Source organism: Dama dama, chromosome 6, assembly GCF_033118175.1.
Source record: "Dama dama isolate Ldn47 chromosome 6, ASM3311817v1, whole genome shotgun sequence".
In the NCBI taxonomy this organism is placed as follows: domain Eukaryota; kingdom Metazoa; phylum Chordata; class Mammalia; order Artiodactyla; family Cervidae; genus Dama; species Dama dama.
The window spans coordinates 13,777,042-13,793,110 of NC_083686.1; the positions used below are offsets into that span (position 1 = coordinate 13,777,042).

At 51.5% G+C, this 16,069-nt stretch overlaps 1 protein-coding gene across 3 annotated transcripts in view; it reads right to left on the bottom strand.

Annotated features, from left to right (window-relative positions):
• The window catches only part of JAKMIP1 (janus kinase and microtubule interacting protein 1), a 126,542-nt gene that overhangs the window by 13,149 nt on the left and 97,324 nt on the right, over positions 1-16,069 (bottom strand). For 2 of the 3 annotated variants that reach the window (XM_061145166.1, XM_061145165.1), the window contains 2 exons: positions 15,588-15,650; positions 13,284-13,663 (listed from right to left, as the gene is read on the bottom strand). In XM_061145166.1, the coding sequence (XP_061001149.1) occupies positions 13,490-13,663; positions 15,588-15,650 (237 nt within the window). In that variant the 3' untranslated portion in view covers positions 13,284-13,489. Of the gene's footprint in view, positions 1-786; positions 865-2,255; positions 2,325-9,234; positions 9,301-9,827; positions 9,882-10,624; positions 10,727-13,283; positions 13,664-15,587; positions 15,651-16,069 lie in introns of those variants that run through there. The other variant, XM_061145164.1, reaches the window with a different exon arrangement.

Sequence of the window (16,069 nt, forward strand, 5' to 3'; positions counted from 1 at the left end):
TTTTTCTGATGATCACCTGCCCTCCACTCGCTGCTTTACCTCTGTGTTCCTTTTTTTAAAAAGTACTTTTGCCATGCCATGCAGCATGTGGGATCTTAGTTCCCCAACCAGGGATCGAATCCGAGGCCCTGCAGTGCGAGTCTTAACCACTGAACTGCCTGGGTAGTTCCACCTCTGTGGAACTGCCTTGTGACCGTCTCTTTTTGCTACTTATGGGAAAACTTGCTCTGGGCTTTAAGCATGTAAATAAATATTAATAAAAATATTAATAAGCAGAAAGTTTATTTTCCTTCATCTCAAATGACTACTAGAACTGAGTGTGTGTGCTGAGTCGCTCAGTGGTGTCCAACTCTTTGTGACCTGGTGGATTGTAGCCCGCCAGGCTTCTCTGGCCATGGAGATTCTCCAAGCAAGAATACTGGAGTGGGTTTGCCATGCCCTCCTCCCGGGGATCTTCCCAACCCAGGGATGGAACCCAGGTCTCCCACATTGCAAGTGGATTCTTTACTGTCTGAGCCACCAGGAAAGCCCAGAACTGAATAAGTATGCCCAGAGAAAATGATCAAGCTAAGTAAATATTTTGGAAAAATCATGACTGACTTGCAAAAAGTGACCATTTATCTGTACAGTCATTTGGGTTGAAACCAGTCGAAACGTGGAGGCGGCACTGGAATCTCACCCACGCAGCACTTCATGAACCCCAGATTCACCATCAGCCCCCAAGGGAGAGCAGCCTGTACTGCTGAGTCTAAAGAACCAGAACATCCAACCCACTTCCGGTCCTACCAGGTAAGCCTGGTCTAGGGCTTGCTTCCTGTAGTCCAACTCCTCCTCCAGGTAGCCCTTCTGCCTGCTGAACAGGTCCTGAAAAAGAGGAGGTGCCCAAGGTCAAGATCAGCACGAGAACCCATCACCTGGCAGCTCTTCAGAGCCAGCCTACCCACATTCGCTGGAGGGTGACAGTCCCACCGAGGTGGGGACCCACCAGGTGCTCAAGTGAGAAAGGGTGTCAGGTCTGCCCTGCTCGCTCCTGTGTGAATCCCCAGTAGAAGCCTCCCAAGCCCAGGAACCTCCATCAAGCCTCTCCCCACTCTCCCCAGCTTTCTTCCTCTTGGGTGCCTGGCCTGGTTCCCAAGCCCGGGTTGCAGGAATCCTTCTGAAGACCATCTCAATAGTTCTCTGATGTGACTCTTTCTCCCCCTACCAGCAGCATCACCCGCCTCCTGGGTACTCTTCCTGCTGGACGTGTCCTCCCCACTCTCCATCCCCCCAGGCATGAGCTCTCCAGAACCCCAATATCTTGCTGTTACCGACTGGAGGGTTTCAGGGTTAGAGCTTGGTTATTGCAGCCACTTGATTTTAGAGCTCAGCTGTTGCAGCCACTTGGTTTTGTAGAGGAGGAAACAGAGGGCCAGAGAGGACCAGTGCCTTGTTCTAGATGCCATGGTTCACTGGTGATGGATGTGGACTAGACACCCAGGCCTGGGGAGTCAGCCCAGGGCTCTTCCCATGCCACGCGCTGCTTCCAGGCCTCAGGCTCTTCCTTCTTCCCCTCACTTCTACTTGGGGAAATTGGTCTGTGAAAGCTCAAGAACCATCTCTTCTGGGCAGCCTTCTCCGACATCCCCAGGCTGGGTATGACAGATCCCGCTCTCTGCCCAGGGCCCGTGGTGAATAGCCACCATCACTGTTTATCAGGTGCCCACAGGTGCCAAGCACTGTGAGAAAATGGGCTATGCGTCCAGCATCTCTCATCCCTCCAGCGCATCAAGGTGGAGATAGAAAACCCCATTAGCCATGAGGAAACGGAGGTCCAGTGTGTCTCTCCCAAACTCATGTCCAGGAAGGAGCAAGCGAACACTGGAGTCCCTTCTCTGTGTCTCGGGAGCCCCTGTTCCATTTGCTTCCATATCACTGACCTGCCTCTCCTAAGGTTCTCATGCTGCACTGCGCTTGTCGGCTCCCACGCACATGTCCCCATGGGCTTTCAGGCTAGACCCTCCATAGGGACCCTGCTATTCATTACTGAACGCCTAATCCTGTCATAGTTTCCAGGATCGCAGAGGCTTCAAAAATATGTATCAAGTGAATAACTGAGTGAATGGATGATGACCACACAGGATAGGGATGAGAGCAAAAGCAAAATTTAGAAATGCATGCAAATCATTATAAAACACACGTAAATCCTTCCCGGGAAGCGAGTTATCTGCGCGCCGTCAACCCCCTCCCTCCTGGGGTTGGGGCATGGCCTTTACCTTCTCCTTCTCCAGGTCTAGCATCTTCTGGGTCAGCGCTGCCTCCGTTCCCTCTATTTGCTTCAGCCACTGGAAAACAGCAGGGACAGAGGGCGCAGCTGGTGAGAACCAGTGCCCGTCGTGGGGCCGCCCTCCTCGAGGAGGCTCCTGGCCCGGAGGGGTCCCCCCACATGTCCCACGGTGGTCCTCAAAATGGAATTTCACAGTCTGCACAGATGTTTCAGCTTCGACAGATGTTTGCTCAGGAACCACGGGTACACATGTGTGTATACGTACGTGAAGGTGGGGGTGAGGTGTGTGCCCAGGTAAGCCTGTGTGTAGAGGAGGTGGTGGGTATGCATGGTGGATGCATGTGGAAGGTTGCGAGTGTGTGCCCTGAGAGCCCCCCAGGTGGGCGGGCGAGCCGCCCTGGGTTCTACTGTTCCGTGTACTGGTGGCTTCCCGTCTGGGACCTCATCCAGCCCCCTCACGACCACCCCGTGGAGGAGGCAGCGTCACTCCATGTTGCAGGTGAGGACACAGCAGCTGAATTAAGTCACTTGTCTAAGGTCACACAGGTGAGAAGCGGGGATTTTGAACCCTGCCTGCAGGTCTACACCCCCACAGCCGCCCCCTGCAGCTACCTGGGGCAAGTCTGAACAGCCAGGGGCACTGTGGGGTGCAGGAATGAAGAGGGGTCTGGCCAGGCAGGCTGTGATGGCCTCAGAGTACCGACCGGAGCACCTGCATGGGCTGGTGATGGGGGTGTGTCTGCCCGTTCTCAGGTCTGGGCTGGGGGTGAGTGGGCACAGGCAGCTGCCCCTTAGGTGTGGGCACACAGGTGTCTCTTTACGAGGAGCCCACCTGAGAGCTGGGGGGAGGCCCAGGTAACTGGGTGACACCCTGCGGGGGATGTTTTAGGGTGTCCAGGAGGGTCGGCTTTGACATCATGTATGAATGTTCACCTCCTTGTTGCTAAAGCCCACAGATGACCTCCTTGCCATGGGGCCTGCCTGCCGCTCGCCTGTGGACTCTCCCCATCCCGACGCCCCAGACCTCTTGTCTCCTCCTTGCTAAAGCCAACAGACGACCTCCCTGCCGTGGGGCCCGCCAGCCAAGCAGCTGGGCCCCTCCCAGGCCCCTTGTCCTCCTCCTCGGGCCTTGGCCGCCCCTCCTGGACTCTCGGGGCCCTCAGGGCCCCTGTCCGTGGTCATCCTCTCTCTCCTCGTGGGGTCCTCCTCCGGGGGTTCTCACCTCCCTTATGGGTTCTCCCTCTTTGAAATGTCTCTGAAATGCCCCCTTTAGTCCAGCCATGTCTCCCACAGTCCGACGCCTCCAGCCCCTGGGAAAGGGCTCACTGGGCCCCCTCTATAGGGAAGAGCCCCACCTCACCTTGACCCCTGAAGGGAAAGCTGAGAGCAGTCATAGCTCTTCACCTTGACCCCGGAAGGGAAAGCTGAGAGCAGTCATAGCTCCTCCCCCTTCACTTCCCGTTGGTGGTTCTACCTCCTCTTGGTTTCAAAACCCCGCCCACCACTCTCTATTGCCACAACCCAAGGCAGGTCCTCTCTCGGCCCCCAAGCTCACGTCTAACCCCAAATCCCCTTCGGCCAGTGCCTTCCCTCAGAAACACTTAGCATCTACTTGTGGACCTTCCCTGCTGCCATTTAAAGCCCCCCAGGAGAGCCTGGTGCTCCTGACAACGCTGGGGGAACAGCCCCGCCTTCCCTCACCTCAGGGCCTCTGCCCACCTCCTCTCTCTGCCCGGAAGGTCACCACTTCTCCCATCCCCAGCCTCCGCCCGGGTCTTTATAGAGTTAACACCTACTCAGCCTGTGGACCTGTGTTAAGTGTCACTGCCTCCAGGAAGGCTTCCCTCGTGGCTCAGACGGTAATTTGCCCACAATGAGGGAGACCTGGGTTCAATCCCTGGATCAGGAAGATCCCCTGGAGAAGGCCATGGCAACCCACTCCAGTACTCTTGCCTGGAAAATTCCATGGACGGAGGAGCCTGGTGGGCTACAGTCCATGGGGTCGCAAGGAGTCGGACACGACTGAGCGACTTCACTTTCTTTATTTCTTTCCTCCAGGAAGCCTGCCCTGCTTCCTGAGTTTGTGGGGTCCGAGGCCTTCCGGGGATCCCGGCACAGCACTCAGCTGACAGATTGCTGCTTTCCTTGTCCCACCACATGGTGTGCGCTCTATTGTTTCCTCACCCAGCACGGGGCCTGGCCTGAAGCAAGCCCCTGATAGTCACTTCCTGAAGGAAGGGGGATACGGGGCTGTGGAGGTCTGTAGGCGCGTGCTGACTCCATAGCAGGAACAAGCCTAGATAAAGCTGCACCCACAGGGCCTCCCACTAGAGTTCACGTTAGCTGGGCCCCCAAGGGTGGCTACAGAGGCAGCCATGGGAGCAGGTGCCCAACGCACCATTTCCTTAGACTAGGCTGAGTGGGTGTGCAGTGTCTTAGAAACTGGGAAACATACTTTTGACAAGGAATGAAAAAGACTTTCTTTGTACTATCCTAAGGCAAGCAGTCATAAAATGAATAAACCAAAATGGAAAAAAAGTCCAGTTTCGAAGCATTACAACAAGCTGCTCTTTGCTTTTATAGAACATGATGTCCAGTTTTTTTTCTTATTGCTAAGACAAAAGATTTGCTATGCACATTATGCATTAAAAAATTTTAAAAAATTTGCTTTGTACATTAGCTGTGCTGTACTTAGTCGCTCAGTCATGTCCAACTCTTTCTGACCCCATGGACTGTAGCCTGCCAGGCTCCTCTGTCCATGGGGATTTTCCAGGCAAAAATACTGGAGTGAGTTGCCATGCTCTCCTCCAGGGGATCTTCCCAACCCAGGGATTGAACCCAGGTCTCCCACATTGCAAGCAGATGCTTTACTGTATGAGCCATCAGGGAAGGCCCAAAATACTGGAGTGAGTAGCCTATCCCTTCTCCAGGGGATCTCCTTGACCCAGGAATCGAACCGGGGTCTCCTGCATTGCAGGCGGATTCTTTACCAGCTGAGCCACCAGGGAAGCCCCTGCACATTAGGCACACAGAAAAACTTGACAGGTCCTTTCCAGCCACCGGGGGACTAAAGTGAGGACAGAAAGTGCTGGCCCTGGGCACCCGGGCGTGTGAGGGCACGGATTTCATATCAGAGTCCCACCAGATGTCTATGGGGCCTCACCGTGGGCGAGAACTTGGAAGTTCAGGGCTGTGCCACCCCCCAGGAGGAAGAGGCATGGAGACAGGGCACCTGCTGCCCCCAAAACCCTGAAGGAGAAGTAAGACAGCCTGCGGGGCACAGGGAGGGGGCCTCTCACGGGAGGCATGGCCAGTGCACACCCCCACCCCAGTTGGCACTTTGCCCACCAGTGCAGGACTCTGGTCCCAGAGCCCAGGGGTGGGGAACTTCCTCCTCTAGGACCCAACCCTCCTTTTAGAGAAGGGTCCCAAGGCCTTAATTCTGGGCCAACTACTAGAAAACTTGCCTGTGACCTAAGCCACATTCTCCAATCTGTTGTTACCAGTGAGAGCCCGGATTTTTAAAAACTTCCATCTTTGACTGATTTTGACCTTGTGGGAGAAGAGAAGTGACTTGTGATCACTTGTGTTCTCTGCTCAGCCTCTGTGTGGTGATGGGCAGTGGGTCGCAAGGCAACACCCCTGATCTTGGATTCTGCTGACCAGAGGCAGGTCTGGTGGGTGCCGAGATGGGCCAGACCTTCCAGAAGGGGCAGTGGTGGGTGCTGAAATGGGCCAGACCTTCCAGGAGGAGCAGGGCTTCCCCAGGTGGTGATGGGAGAAGGGCGAGCACCCCGGGCAGGACCCCATTTGCACACCCAGGTGGCTCTAGTGTCCATCTGCCAGTGCAGGGGACATAAGCAATATGGGTTTGATCCCTGGGTTGGGAAGATCCCCTGGAGGAGGTATAGCACCCCACTCCAGTATTCTTGCCTGGAGAATCCCATGGACAGGGGAGCCTGGTGGGCCACAGTCCATGGGTTGCAAAGAGTCGGACACGACTGAAGTGACTTAGCACCTAGCACCAGCACCCCTAGGAACGCCCAGGGCCATGCAAACCAGTTTAAGTGGCACTTTGCTCACAGGCTGTGAAAGGGGTTTCATGCTCTTAGAGAGAAAATTGAAGAGGACCTCAGTTTGGTCAGATACCAGAATGGAATGGCAATTTTCAAAATGACATATGACTTGGTTGAGAGGGGCTGGCTGAGGATGTCACTGGGGCTCTGGGTCCCACTGCCAGCTTTCCTACAGCACCCGTCAGCTCCAGGGTGTCCAGCTTGCCCCTGTTTGCCTGGGACTGTCCCCGTTTCAGCACTGAAATCCCACATCCCGGGCAAACAGGACACTTGGGCACCCTGGCTGACCTGTAGGTGCTTCCAGGGGTCCCACTGACCCACTTTTCCTCTGCGTGTGTGCTCTCAGCGCCAACTCTCTCCAAGAGGGAGACAAGGCACCTCCCAAATACTGGGCCTTCGATCACAGACACGCAGCAGAGAAAGTGAGAAATGTCGCTGAGAGAATGAGAAGACATCTGTCTCTAAGTCCAGTCTCCACGGACTGTCCCAAATGGGGAGCTGGGCCCCTCTCACTGGCACAGAGTCCAGCTTCTAAGCACCAGTCTTGGGTATTGTGCCAACCCTGGGTACCACCCCTCCTGCCGCCAACCCTGTGGGATGTCAGGGGGAGCTGGCAGGCAAGGGCGGCTGGCTCAGGTCTCTGCATTTAGGAAGCAGAGCATGGAGCTGGCCATCCATGGGACTTTACGGTCAGTGACCAGCAGGGGCTGCTATAGGTGGGCAAGGAGTGGGCGACAGGGTCAAAGTAGATAGCAGCCTCATGCCAGGCAGGCCCGATGTTCTCGGTGTACAAGGGATCTATGCCGCTCACCTTGCACAACTGTTGAGGAGCGCTGAGGGTCTGAGGCGAGGCCAAGGCTGTGAGTCTGTAAAGACCACTGCTCCATGTGGGGAGGAGCTTATTGGGAACGTCCGGGTGGGAGAATTTGATACCTGGCAGAGGCTCTTCTCAGTGGGGCCGGGGACTCCGGACAGCCTGCCACCCTCCAAGACGCTCGGGAGGTAGAAGAGAGGGAGGCTCCCTCCCCAGGCCCACTGCTCCAGCCCCACCCTGGTCCCTGGCGTTGCCTGCTCTTTGCTCACCATCCTTATGCATGGATCAGTCACCTCTCAGTACCCAGCCTGGTCCCAGTTAAAAGTGCCGTGTCCTGGAGTCCTGACGTTCACCAGCAAGGCTCAGGGCTCAGGGAGATGGAGGGGCCGGCCTGCAGCAGCGCCTGCAGTTAGCGGGTGTGGGGCTGACAGCCAGCCTGGGAAGGGCCTCTGAGGGACCAGGAGGGAGTCCTGGGTGTGGCATCACCACATCCTCCAGGCGTGCTGGGCGCTGGACAGTCAGAAGCAGTGCATGTTGGAATGAACATGGAATAAATTGAAAGCGCTTGTTGGGTTCTCTCCGTGACCCCCAGGAGGCTCCACTGTCACATTTGGCTCTCCTGCTGAGAGAATATTTTCGAAATGCACGACATATCCCTGTCACCTACCATCACCTGTATCTGAGGGGCCAACAGCCAGCCAGGTGTGAGTCCTCCTCACCCCCGCTCACCTGAGGACGCAGACTCAGCCAGGTACTGTGACAGTGACGTGGGCATCGCCACTTACCAGCTGTGTGACCTCAGCAAGGCTTAGCCGTAGTCTGTTGCCAACATTTAGGGCCCTGGGCACAGGGAAGGCTGGACAGGTGCTCAGGGGAAAACAAAAGAACTATTTACATTTTAAATACCCTCCCAAAGATTCTGGAAGGAATCCTGACTAAAATCATTAAGACTTCATCATTATAAAAATAGCATTTTAAAATTTAGCTCATGTTTACAAGAAAAAGATCCATAGACAAGACCACATTGAAAAGTTGGGTATGTCTTAAAACACCCTAAATTAATGTAAAAGGCAAATCAGTAATGTATTTTTTAATAAATATGGCAAAAGTTATTATCTTTAGCATGTAAACCTCACAGAGAAGTCAGTAACAAAAACCATTATTACGACCAAATTCATATTAAATAAGTGAATAGATGAAGGCATGATTGAATGAAGCTATGAATGAATGAATGAATGACAAACAAACGCAATGGAATGTAATTACAATTCTCAAGGAACAAGAAAATGGATAATACACAAAAAATTCATTATCACTAGCACTTGAACAAATGAAAATTAAAATAATGACATCATATGATTTTTGCCTATCCTATCAGCAGAATTCTTAGTGGCCACATATGCCTTGCTGAACAAGAAACTGGCAGAGATAGTGTTCATGTAGAAAGTGACTTGGTACCATTTTTCTGGAAACGACTGGACAGTATCAAAGCTCTTAAAAACCCTCGGCCCAGTGATCCCACTTCTAGAATCTATCCTGTGGAAGTATTTTAAAACATAGACAGAAGTTTATGATTAAAGATGCTTGCTCATCGCTGCATGATGATAAACAGAAAAAAAGAGCAGAAATACTCCAATATGTTAATAGCGAAAGAATATTTAGCTGAGGGCGTGGCTGTAGGTAGAATGATGCAGGGCCGTTCGATCTCATGAGGGGAAGCTTATGAAGCAGGATTAAAAGCTAAAGTCAAGTATGATCCCAAAGTTTGTTTTTTTTCTTTAAAAAAAAAAGGGGGGGAGCATGGGAAAAAAAAAAAACTGGAAGGAAATAAAACCAACTGTCGCAGATGGGTTTCCTCGAGGGAAGTTTTGATTTTCTTTCTCAGTCTCTAAGCTTTCTACCATAGGCATGAGTGACTTTCCCCTGGAAAACGAACAGGCGTGCACGTGCGCATGCAAACGCAGACAGGAAACCAGAACCATGCTTCCAGAACAAAGCGAGACGCCAATGTACAGTTTCTTGTATGGTGCCAGGAAGCTTGGACAAGGTGTATGGACAGAAATGCTGCTGGGCTCTACCTTTTCACACAGGGCAAGCACAGTTCCAGCCTGGATTATTGCAACCTGTTCTTCATTTCTCAAATTCTAAAACACAAAAATGGGCAAGGGCGTTTTACACTGATCCCACATCCCGTGCAGACAGTCAGCCCTACGCAACTCTGAAAGCGGCCTCCCCAGGGTCAGCCCCAACTCACAGAAGTGACAGGTCTGAGGACCGGCCCTTCGGGGGTGGGGACACCTCACACAGTGTCCCCGAGCCTTTTAGAAACAGGGCCTCGCTCAAGCCCAGTCTTTTAAGAAGGCAAAAGTCTCACTTTGGGATTTCAGAGATCTTGAGTGCTTCCACTTTCTTTCCGGGCATTTATTTTTAGGCCTTTTTAACCCTCATCACTCACACACTGTCAGGATGACCTAACTCCAGAACCCCACTTCTGACAGATGCGGACCCAGCCACCCACGCAGGAACATGGCCATACAAAAGCCTTACATTGTACTTAGTCGATCTCTTAAATCAGGAAGAAATTAAAACGAAAACGGAAACAAAAGCCACAACAGAGTACACCCGAATCAAAACAAGGACACGAAACCGGAAACCGATCGGTCATAGTTACCCCGTTATCGCCAAGGATATCTAATTTCTTCATAAGGTCAGAAATATTCACATCCTGGAAAAGATGTCCAACGTTCATTTTGTGTGAGCTACAAAGGCCATCCACACCAATCTCTGGGGCCACAGCCCTCACTCCTGGAAAGACACCACTCCCTTCTTGTCTTTTAGTACATGAGGCCGGGTGGAGAGTTAACTCTTGGTAGTCCCTTCAAGCAGAGAGGGCTGCTACCTGCTCTGTACTGGCTGAGTTTTACACCAGCACAAACAATGCTTTCTAGAAATTCTCATGGGATCCTGTGGGTCGGAAGGACCTCTCTGTGCCCGCGGGTCTAGCAGGATTCCAGGGTCACGGAATCTCACGGTTGTGAGAACCACCGCAGCTCCCGCCTTTAGAACACTCAGCGTGCTCTGAGCACTTCACTGAGTCTTCAGGTTCATTATCTAGTTTAAAAACTGTCACACCCCTTTCACGGTGTGGGTGATGCCACTCAGATCTCCTAGATGAAGAGACTGAGGGTCAGACAGGCTCTGAGCCAGAGCCAGGAAGTGGCCAAAGTGGGGTTTGCTTTCAAGGCTGTATCCCAAGGCTCTGCTTTTTTAACATGAATACAAATTTGGTGACCCGGCTGGAGTGATAAACTCTGACTTTCAAAACAGAGTGGAGCGACAGGGGGTTATCTTGTTAAAATCAGTTCTAGCCCTGGCACAGGCACACAATCCCCTTTCCAGCTGAGCCGGGCATTCGGGCGAGCGGGCCATGGCCGTAATAGAGTGGGGGCACCCCCCCGGGCACGCTACCTTAACTCCTTCCTGGCGACAGAACAGCTGGAGGGCGCTGCTGTTGTTCTCGGGAAAGGTGGTGATTTGGAGGTTAAATGCTGGCGACCTCCGCTCTCTCTCCTGGGGAAAAGATTTGGTTTAAAAACAGAACTTTATTGGATTATTTCACCACTTGTCATTTTCCCACGTTATTCAGCAAAAAACCAAGGAATTCCAGTTGGCAAAGGTGTTCCTAGTAAGCGCACGCTCAGGCTATGGTCTCGTCCGTGGTGGAGACGCCGTCCTGTCTGCCCCGGAGCGGATCCCCTGTGGACACTGGGTTACTTCTTAGCCTAGTCAGCTGGGAAGAAACGGTTAGCGGAGTGTCAGGAGTGGACCTGTTGATCAAAGCCCAGGAAGTCACACAATCATCATTAAATACTTGATGAAGAATAATCGCGGGAAATTTCAATAGAAGTCATTGTTAGCTCACTTCATCCTCACACAACCCCAGGAGGTAGCCATGAACGCTTCCGTTTTGTGGACAGAGAGAAGGAGGCTGTGAGACAGGGTCCCTCCGAGGTCCCATGCGATTGAGTGGCAAGGCCAGACCCCAGACCCTGGCTTCGTATCTTTTTTAATATAATCTTCTGACTTTGTTCACAGGTTTTTTTTTCTGATCTGCACTAACCTTCCAATGATCATTCTACCCCTGCCTTAGATTGATAAATCAAATCTCAACTATCAAATAAGGAGAGCAAGCATTTTCCCAGACGTGGTACATTAATCATATGTAAAGTGACAGATTTTTAAAAAGGGACTGAGATGCCCAATTACTTACAGAAATAAAGGAGAGCAGCAAAACAGTACTCTGGTCTCAAATGCGTTTCCTACACAGAGCTGCCTTTAAACCCCAAGCAATGGACAGGTCAGCCAGCAGCCAAGGCCTCACCAAATGATACCTTGAAATCAAACTGCTTTTATTTCCTCAAAATTACAGTCAGTAAGCTTGCTTTGGACCACGGCTGCAGAATCGAGCCACAGAACCAAAGAGTTACTTTAGCCATTAACTAAGAAATGTAGCCAAGGCAGCACTGGATGGCAGGTCCCTAAGCAGATCCTCTAAAGGAGAGGGGAAAGGCAGGGCCATTAATTCAATTAATTTCCACCAAGCCCCAATCTGGCTAACCTGGTTTGAAACAGTTTAGACAGAAAACCTTATTTCCCTCATTAGACTAGAACAACCACATTCACAATGGTTCCGTGCTATAGATGTCTCTTCTACCTGTAATACTTACTTAACAGGGGGTCTCCATAGAAAAGGTGACACAAAAAAGCTCATGTTTTATATGAATGAAAGTCAGAAAACTGATTTCTAATGGGTCCTCCAAAGGATGGTGGAAACACTTGAAAGTTCTAGTAAAGTGACCAATGCTTATGGAAGTCTCATGAGAAATGGCGGGTAGCAAAGAGCCGTGAAAGGTTTTCTGACAGTGGTAGAAGTATTCACCATAATCTTTCATAACTTCTACTTCTGCTGCCTGAATGAAGGACTCAGTTTATGTTCAGGCAAGAGCTGAATCGCACGGCAACACCTGGCTTTGAGACATTCAGGCCACGGTCCATGCTGCACAACAAAGTACAGGATGAGATGCTCTAGGGAAGTGAAGTGAAGTGAAAGTGGTTCTGTCGTGTCCGACTTTTGCGACTCCATGGACTGTTCCATGGAATTCTCCAGGCCAGAATACTGGAGTGGGTAGCCTTTCCCTTCTCCAGGGGATCTCCCCAACCCAGGGATCGAACCCAGGTCTCCCGCATTGCAGGTGGATTCTTTACCAGCTGAGCCACAAGGGAAACCCTGTTCTAGGGAAAGCAGAATTTTAACTGAAGCTGAGAGGAGAAAATGAAATCCGAGAGACACCAACATTGCCAAGGAGCTCACTTTTACCCAGGGTTCAGGACATGCAAAGGCTTCAGTCGAGGGAAAGGAGAGCTGTGTCTCCACAGATGCTTAGAGAGAACCAGTCACAAACTCAGGCGATGTGTCACATGTAGATGAGTTTGAAATGGAAACAAATCAACGAAAAGGGATTATGAAGTCAGGTGGTAGCAAGGCAATACAGTGACACACCCGAGGCAGGGTTCCAGTTGGAAGCAATAAAACCATCCATGTCCTCACCCTGGACCCAGCTCTGTGTATCTGGGAAGTCACTGAAGGTTTGCAACAGGATTTCTACCTGTGGACAACAGTCAATCTCCCCTCATGCTAAGGGAATCATTCTGAGTTGCAGTTTGAGTTACAGACATATTTAGTCCAGTACTGCTCGCGATGCCTAGGTTTGCGTTCACTGCGTCAAGGAGGTAGAGTCATGTTACAAGCTTTCTCAACCACCTATTGCAAATACCTCCTCTTACCCTGTTTACTTACCTTGTGTTTACCTTTGCAAAGAGAAAACAGGCCAAACTAGCAGTAAACACATTATGGAGTCAGCCGCAGGCCAGGTCAGACCCCGCTCTTTCAAAAGGTGATATTCATGCATGCAAGGTCACTTTAAAAAGGTGTGTTATTAATTGCAACAGTGCTTCTGTCCGTGTTTGCAGAAGGCATACCAGGTGACTATGCATGCAGGAAAGAAGTAGTTATGGAAATGAAACACAAATAAAAAAGGCAAAATATTGCAAAAACAAATTATTTTATTAAGTGCAAAAACAAGCCGTAGGCAATAAATAGATTAGCTCTGGTACATGTCCAAAGACTTCGGTGAGCATTCTCTTCAGAACATATTAAGGCAGTGAAATTATTCTCAACGTACAGATTTAAAAAAAAGAAAAAGAAAAAGAAAGAAAGAAAAGAAAACAAGTGTCACACGTCCCCTTACACATGCTTGAAAAACATCTGGGACTTTACATGAATTTCAGTTTGGGCTCAAAGAGAATGTCTGCTCCGTTTGAGAGTTTACAACAGATAGAGTCTCTTACTTCGAGTTCTAGCACTCTGAATTCTAACAGCTCGTTCTGATCCTTTGCGTCTTGCATTTCATTCTTCAGCTGGTTCTCTTCCATTTCCAGCCTGTAAATCTAGACCAGAGACACCTGCGGGTTAATGGTGGGAGAACCACTGTTTCTCATCGGAGGCCATAAGAACTTGTCCTGTATCACGGACCCCCGGGGTGTTGACCTGGGGACACAGGGCCATTACCAGGGGTAGGGTGGGAAGGGGAGGGTCTCAGTGGGTGTGCAAGATGGGCCCTTTCTGCTCCGGGGGCTGGGATGGCCCAGATCAGAGGCTGTGCCTGCTTTGTCCCTGCGGCCCAAGCTTGGCCCGGCATGGGGGCCAGGTATTTGCTGAATACACGAATGGTGGAGAAACTAAGGCACAGAGCAATTGAGTCCCTTTCCAAAGGTCAGTCCTGGGGAAGCAACAGTGATCCCCAAGCCTGTCTGAATTCCTTCTATCCCAATCTCCCAGAGTCAGCCCACCCAGGGTCTGGCTAGTTGCACTAGTAAGGTGCCCTGGACTCTCCAGAGGGCTCCTATGAGTAGGAGATCCGAAAGTCTGGGAAGTGGGGCTGCCTGGGTCCCAAACCCACTGGGAGACTCTGGGCCAGCTATGTAGCTCCTTGGATAACACAGAGGCACAGAGCAGCCCCCACTTGGCGGCCTGCAGTGAGATTCAAGACAGTACATGGAAATGAAGGCCCTGATAGATCAATTGGTAAAGAATCCGCCTGCAAAGCAGGAGACCCCAGTTTGATTCCTGGGTCAGGAAGATCCGCTAGAGAAGGGATAGGCTACACACTCCAGTATTCTTGGGCTACCCGGGTAGCTCAGATGGTAAAGAATCCGCCCGCAGTGCAGGAGACCTAGGTTCGATCCCTGGGTTGGGACAATCCCCTGGAGAAGGGAAAGGCTACTCACTCCAGTATTCTGGCCTGGAGAATTCCATGGGCTGTATGGTCATGGGGTCGCAAAGAGTCAGACATGACTGAGCGACTTTCACTTTCACTGGTGGGTCATGGTCACCTTTACTCCTGCCTCCCCACCTCTAATGGGATGGTACTGCCCCCCAGGGGGACATCTGGAAATAGCATAAGAGTTTTCTGGGCCTCTCAGAATTTAGCCAGAAGGACTAGGGATCCGAAATCTCTCCCAAAGCCTGGAGCTGCCTCACAGGAAGTGACCAGCTCTGTCCCCAGATGCTGTGGAGGGACATGGGACAATGAACGGCCACACAACAGGTCAGCACAGGGCCGGGACAGGAGCCTGCCGCCCCCCAAGGGGGCAAGGCTGGGCTTGTCCAGTTGGGACATTTGAGGATGTTTAGAAGCTAAGGCCTAACACAGTCCACTTCCACCAGTACAGAAGGTGCAGAACAAGCAAATCTGCTGGGACAGAAAATAGGTTGCCAGGGGCTGAGGGGTGAGAGACAGGGGTGACTACAAAGGGGCAAGAGGGAGCTTTAAGGGAAGCTGGAAATGATCTAAAAATTGCATGGTGGGGCTGGATGCACGACTCAGTAAATTTACTAAAAAAAAAAAAATCACTGAATTGTTCACAAATAAGAAAAAAATAAAGCCGAGGTATTGTCCCAAAGCATTAGATTTACCACTCAAGCCGACTCCCTACAAGTTCCATGACCACAGAGGGAAGGACAAGCTTGGCTCTGCCAGCACCATGGCCTCCAGTCGATGAACTGGACCATGACTGCCCGAGGATCTGCCCACCGACCCCTGCCTGGGGAGCAGGTGGTGGGGGTGGCGGGGTTGGGGAGTGGTCTGGAATCCAAGGCAACGTCAGAGGCAGCCTGGAAGCCCAGCATCAGGAGGACTGGCAGCCCTCACCACATCTGCAAACCAGCTCTGCGGGCCCCGACCCAGAGGACAGAGACAGGACCAGTGGGTGGGAGCCCTCAGGACGGGCGTGGGTGAGACTCCGGCAGCCAGAACAGGCCCCGGGCTCCATGATCCCCTGGGGTGGGGCTCCGGGTGTTGGTGCCACGTACCTTTTCCAGCAAGTCCTGGTTTGTTCTGATGAGCAGCTGCTTCTCTTCAACCCATTTGGAATCCTAAGGAAAAGTACTAAATATGTTCATACTCATTGAAGCAGACAGTTAAGTAACAAAGCATCAGTGGGAAAGGTTATTTCATATGAACCTTTCTATGAAAAGGTCAGAGAGAAGGAGAGTAGTTAGAATGATCGCACTGTCCCTCTAAACCAGGGGTCCCCAACCTCCGAGCCGCGGAACCAGACCTCTTGTCAGATCAGCGGAGGCATTAGATTAGGAATCAGTCAGTCCAGTCGCTCAGTCGTGTCTGACTCTTTGCGACCCCATGGAAGCACGCCAGGCTTTCCTGTCCATCACCAACTCCCGGAGCTTACTCAAACTCATGTCCATCGAGTCAGTGATGCCATCCAACCATCTCATTCTCTGTCATCCCCTTCTCCTCCCACCTTCAATCTTTCCCAGCATCAGGGTCTTTTCTA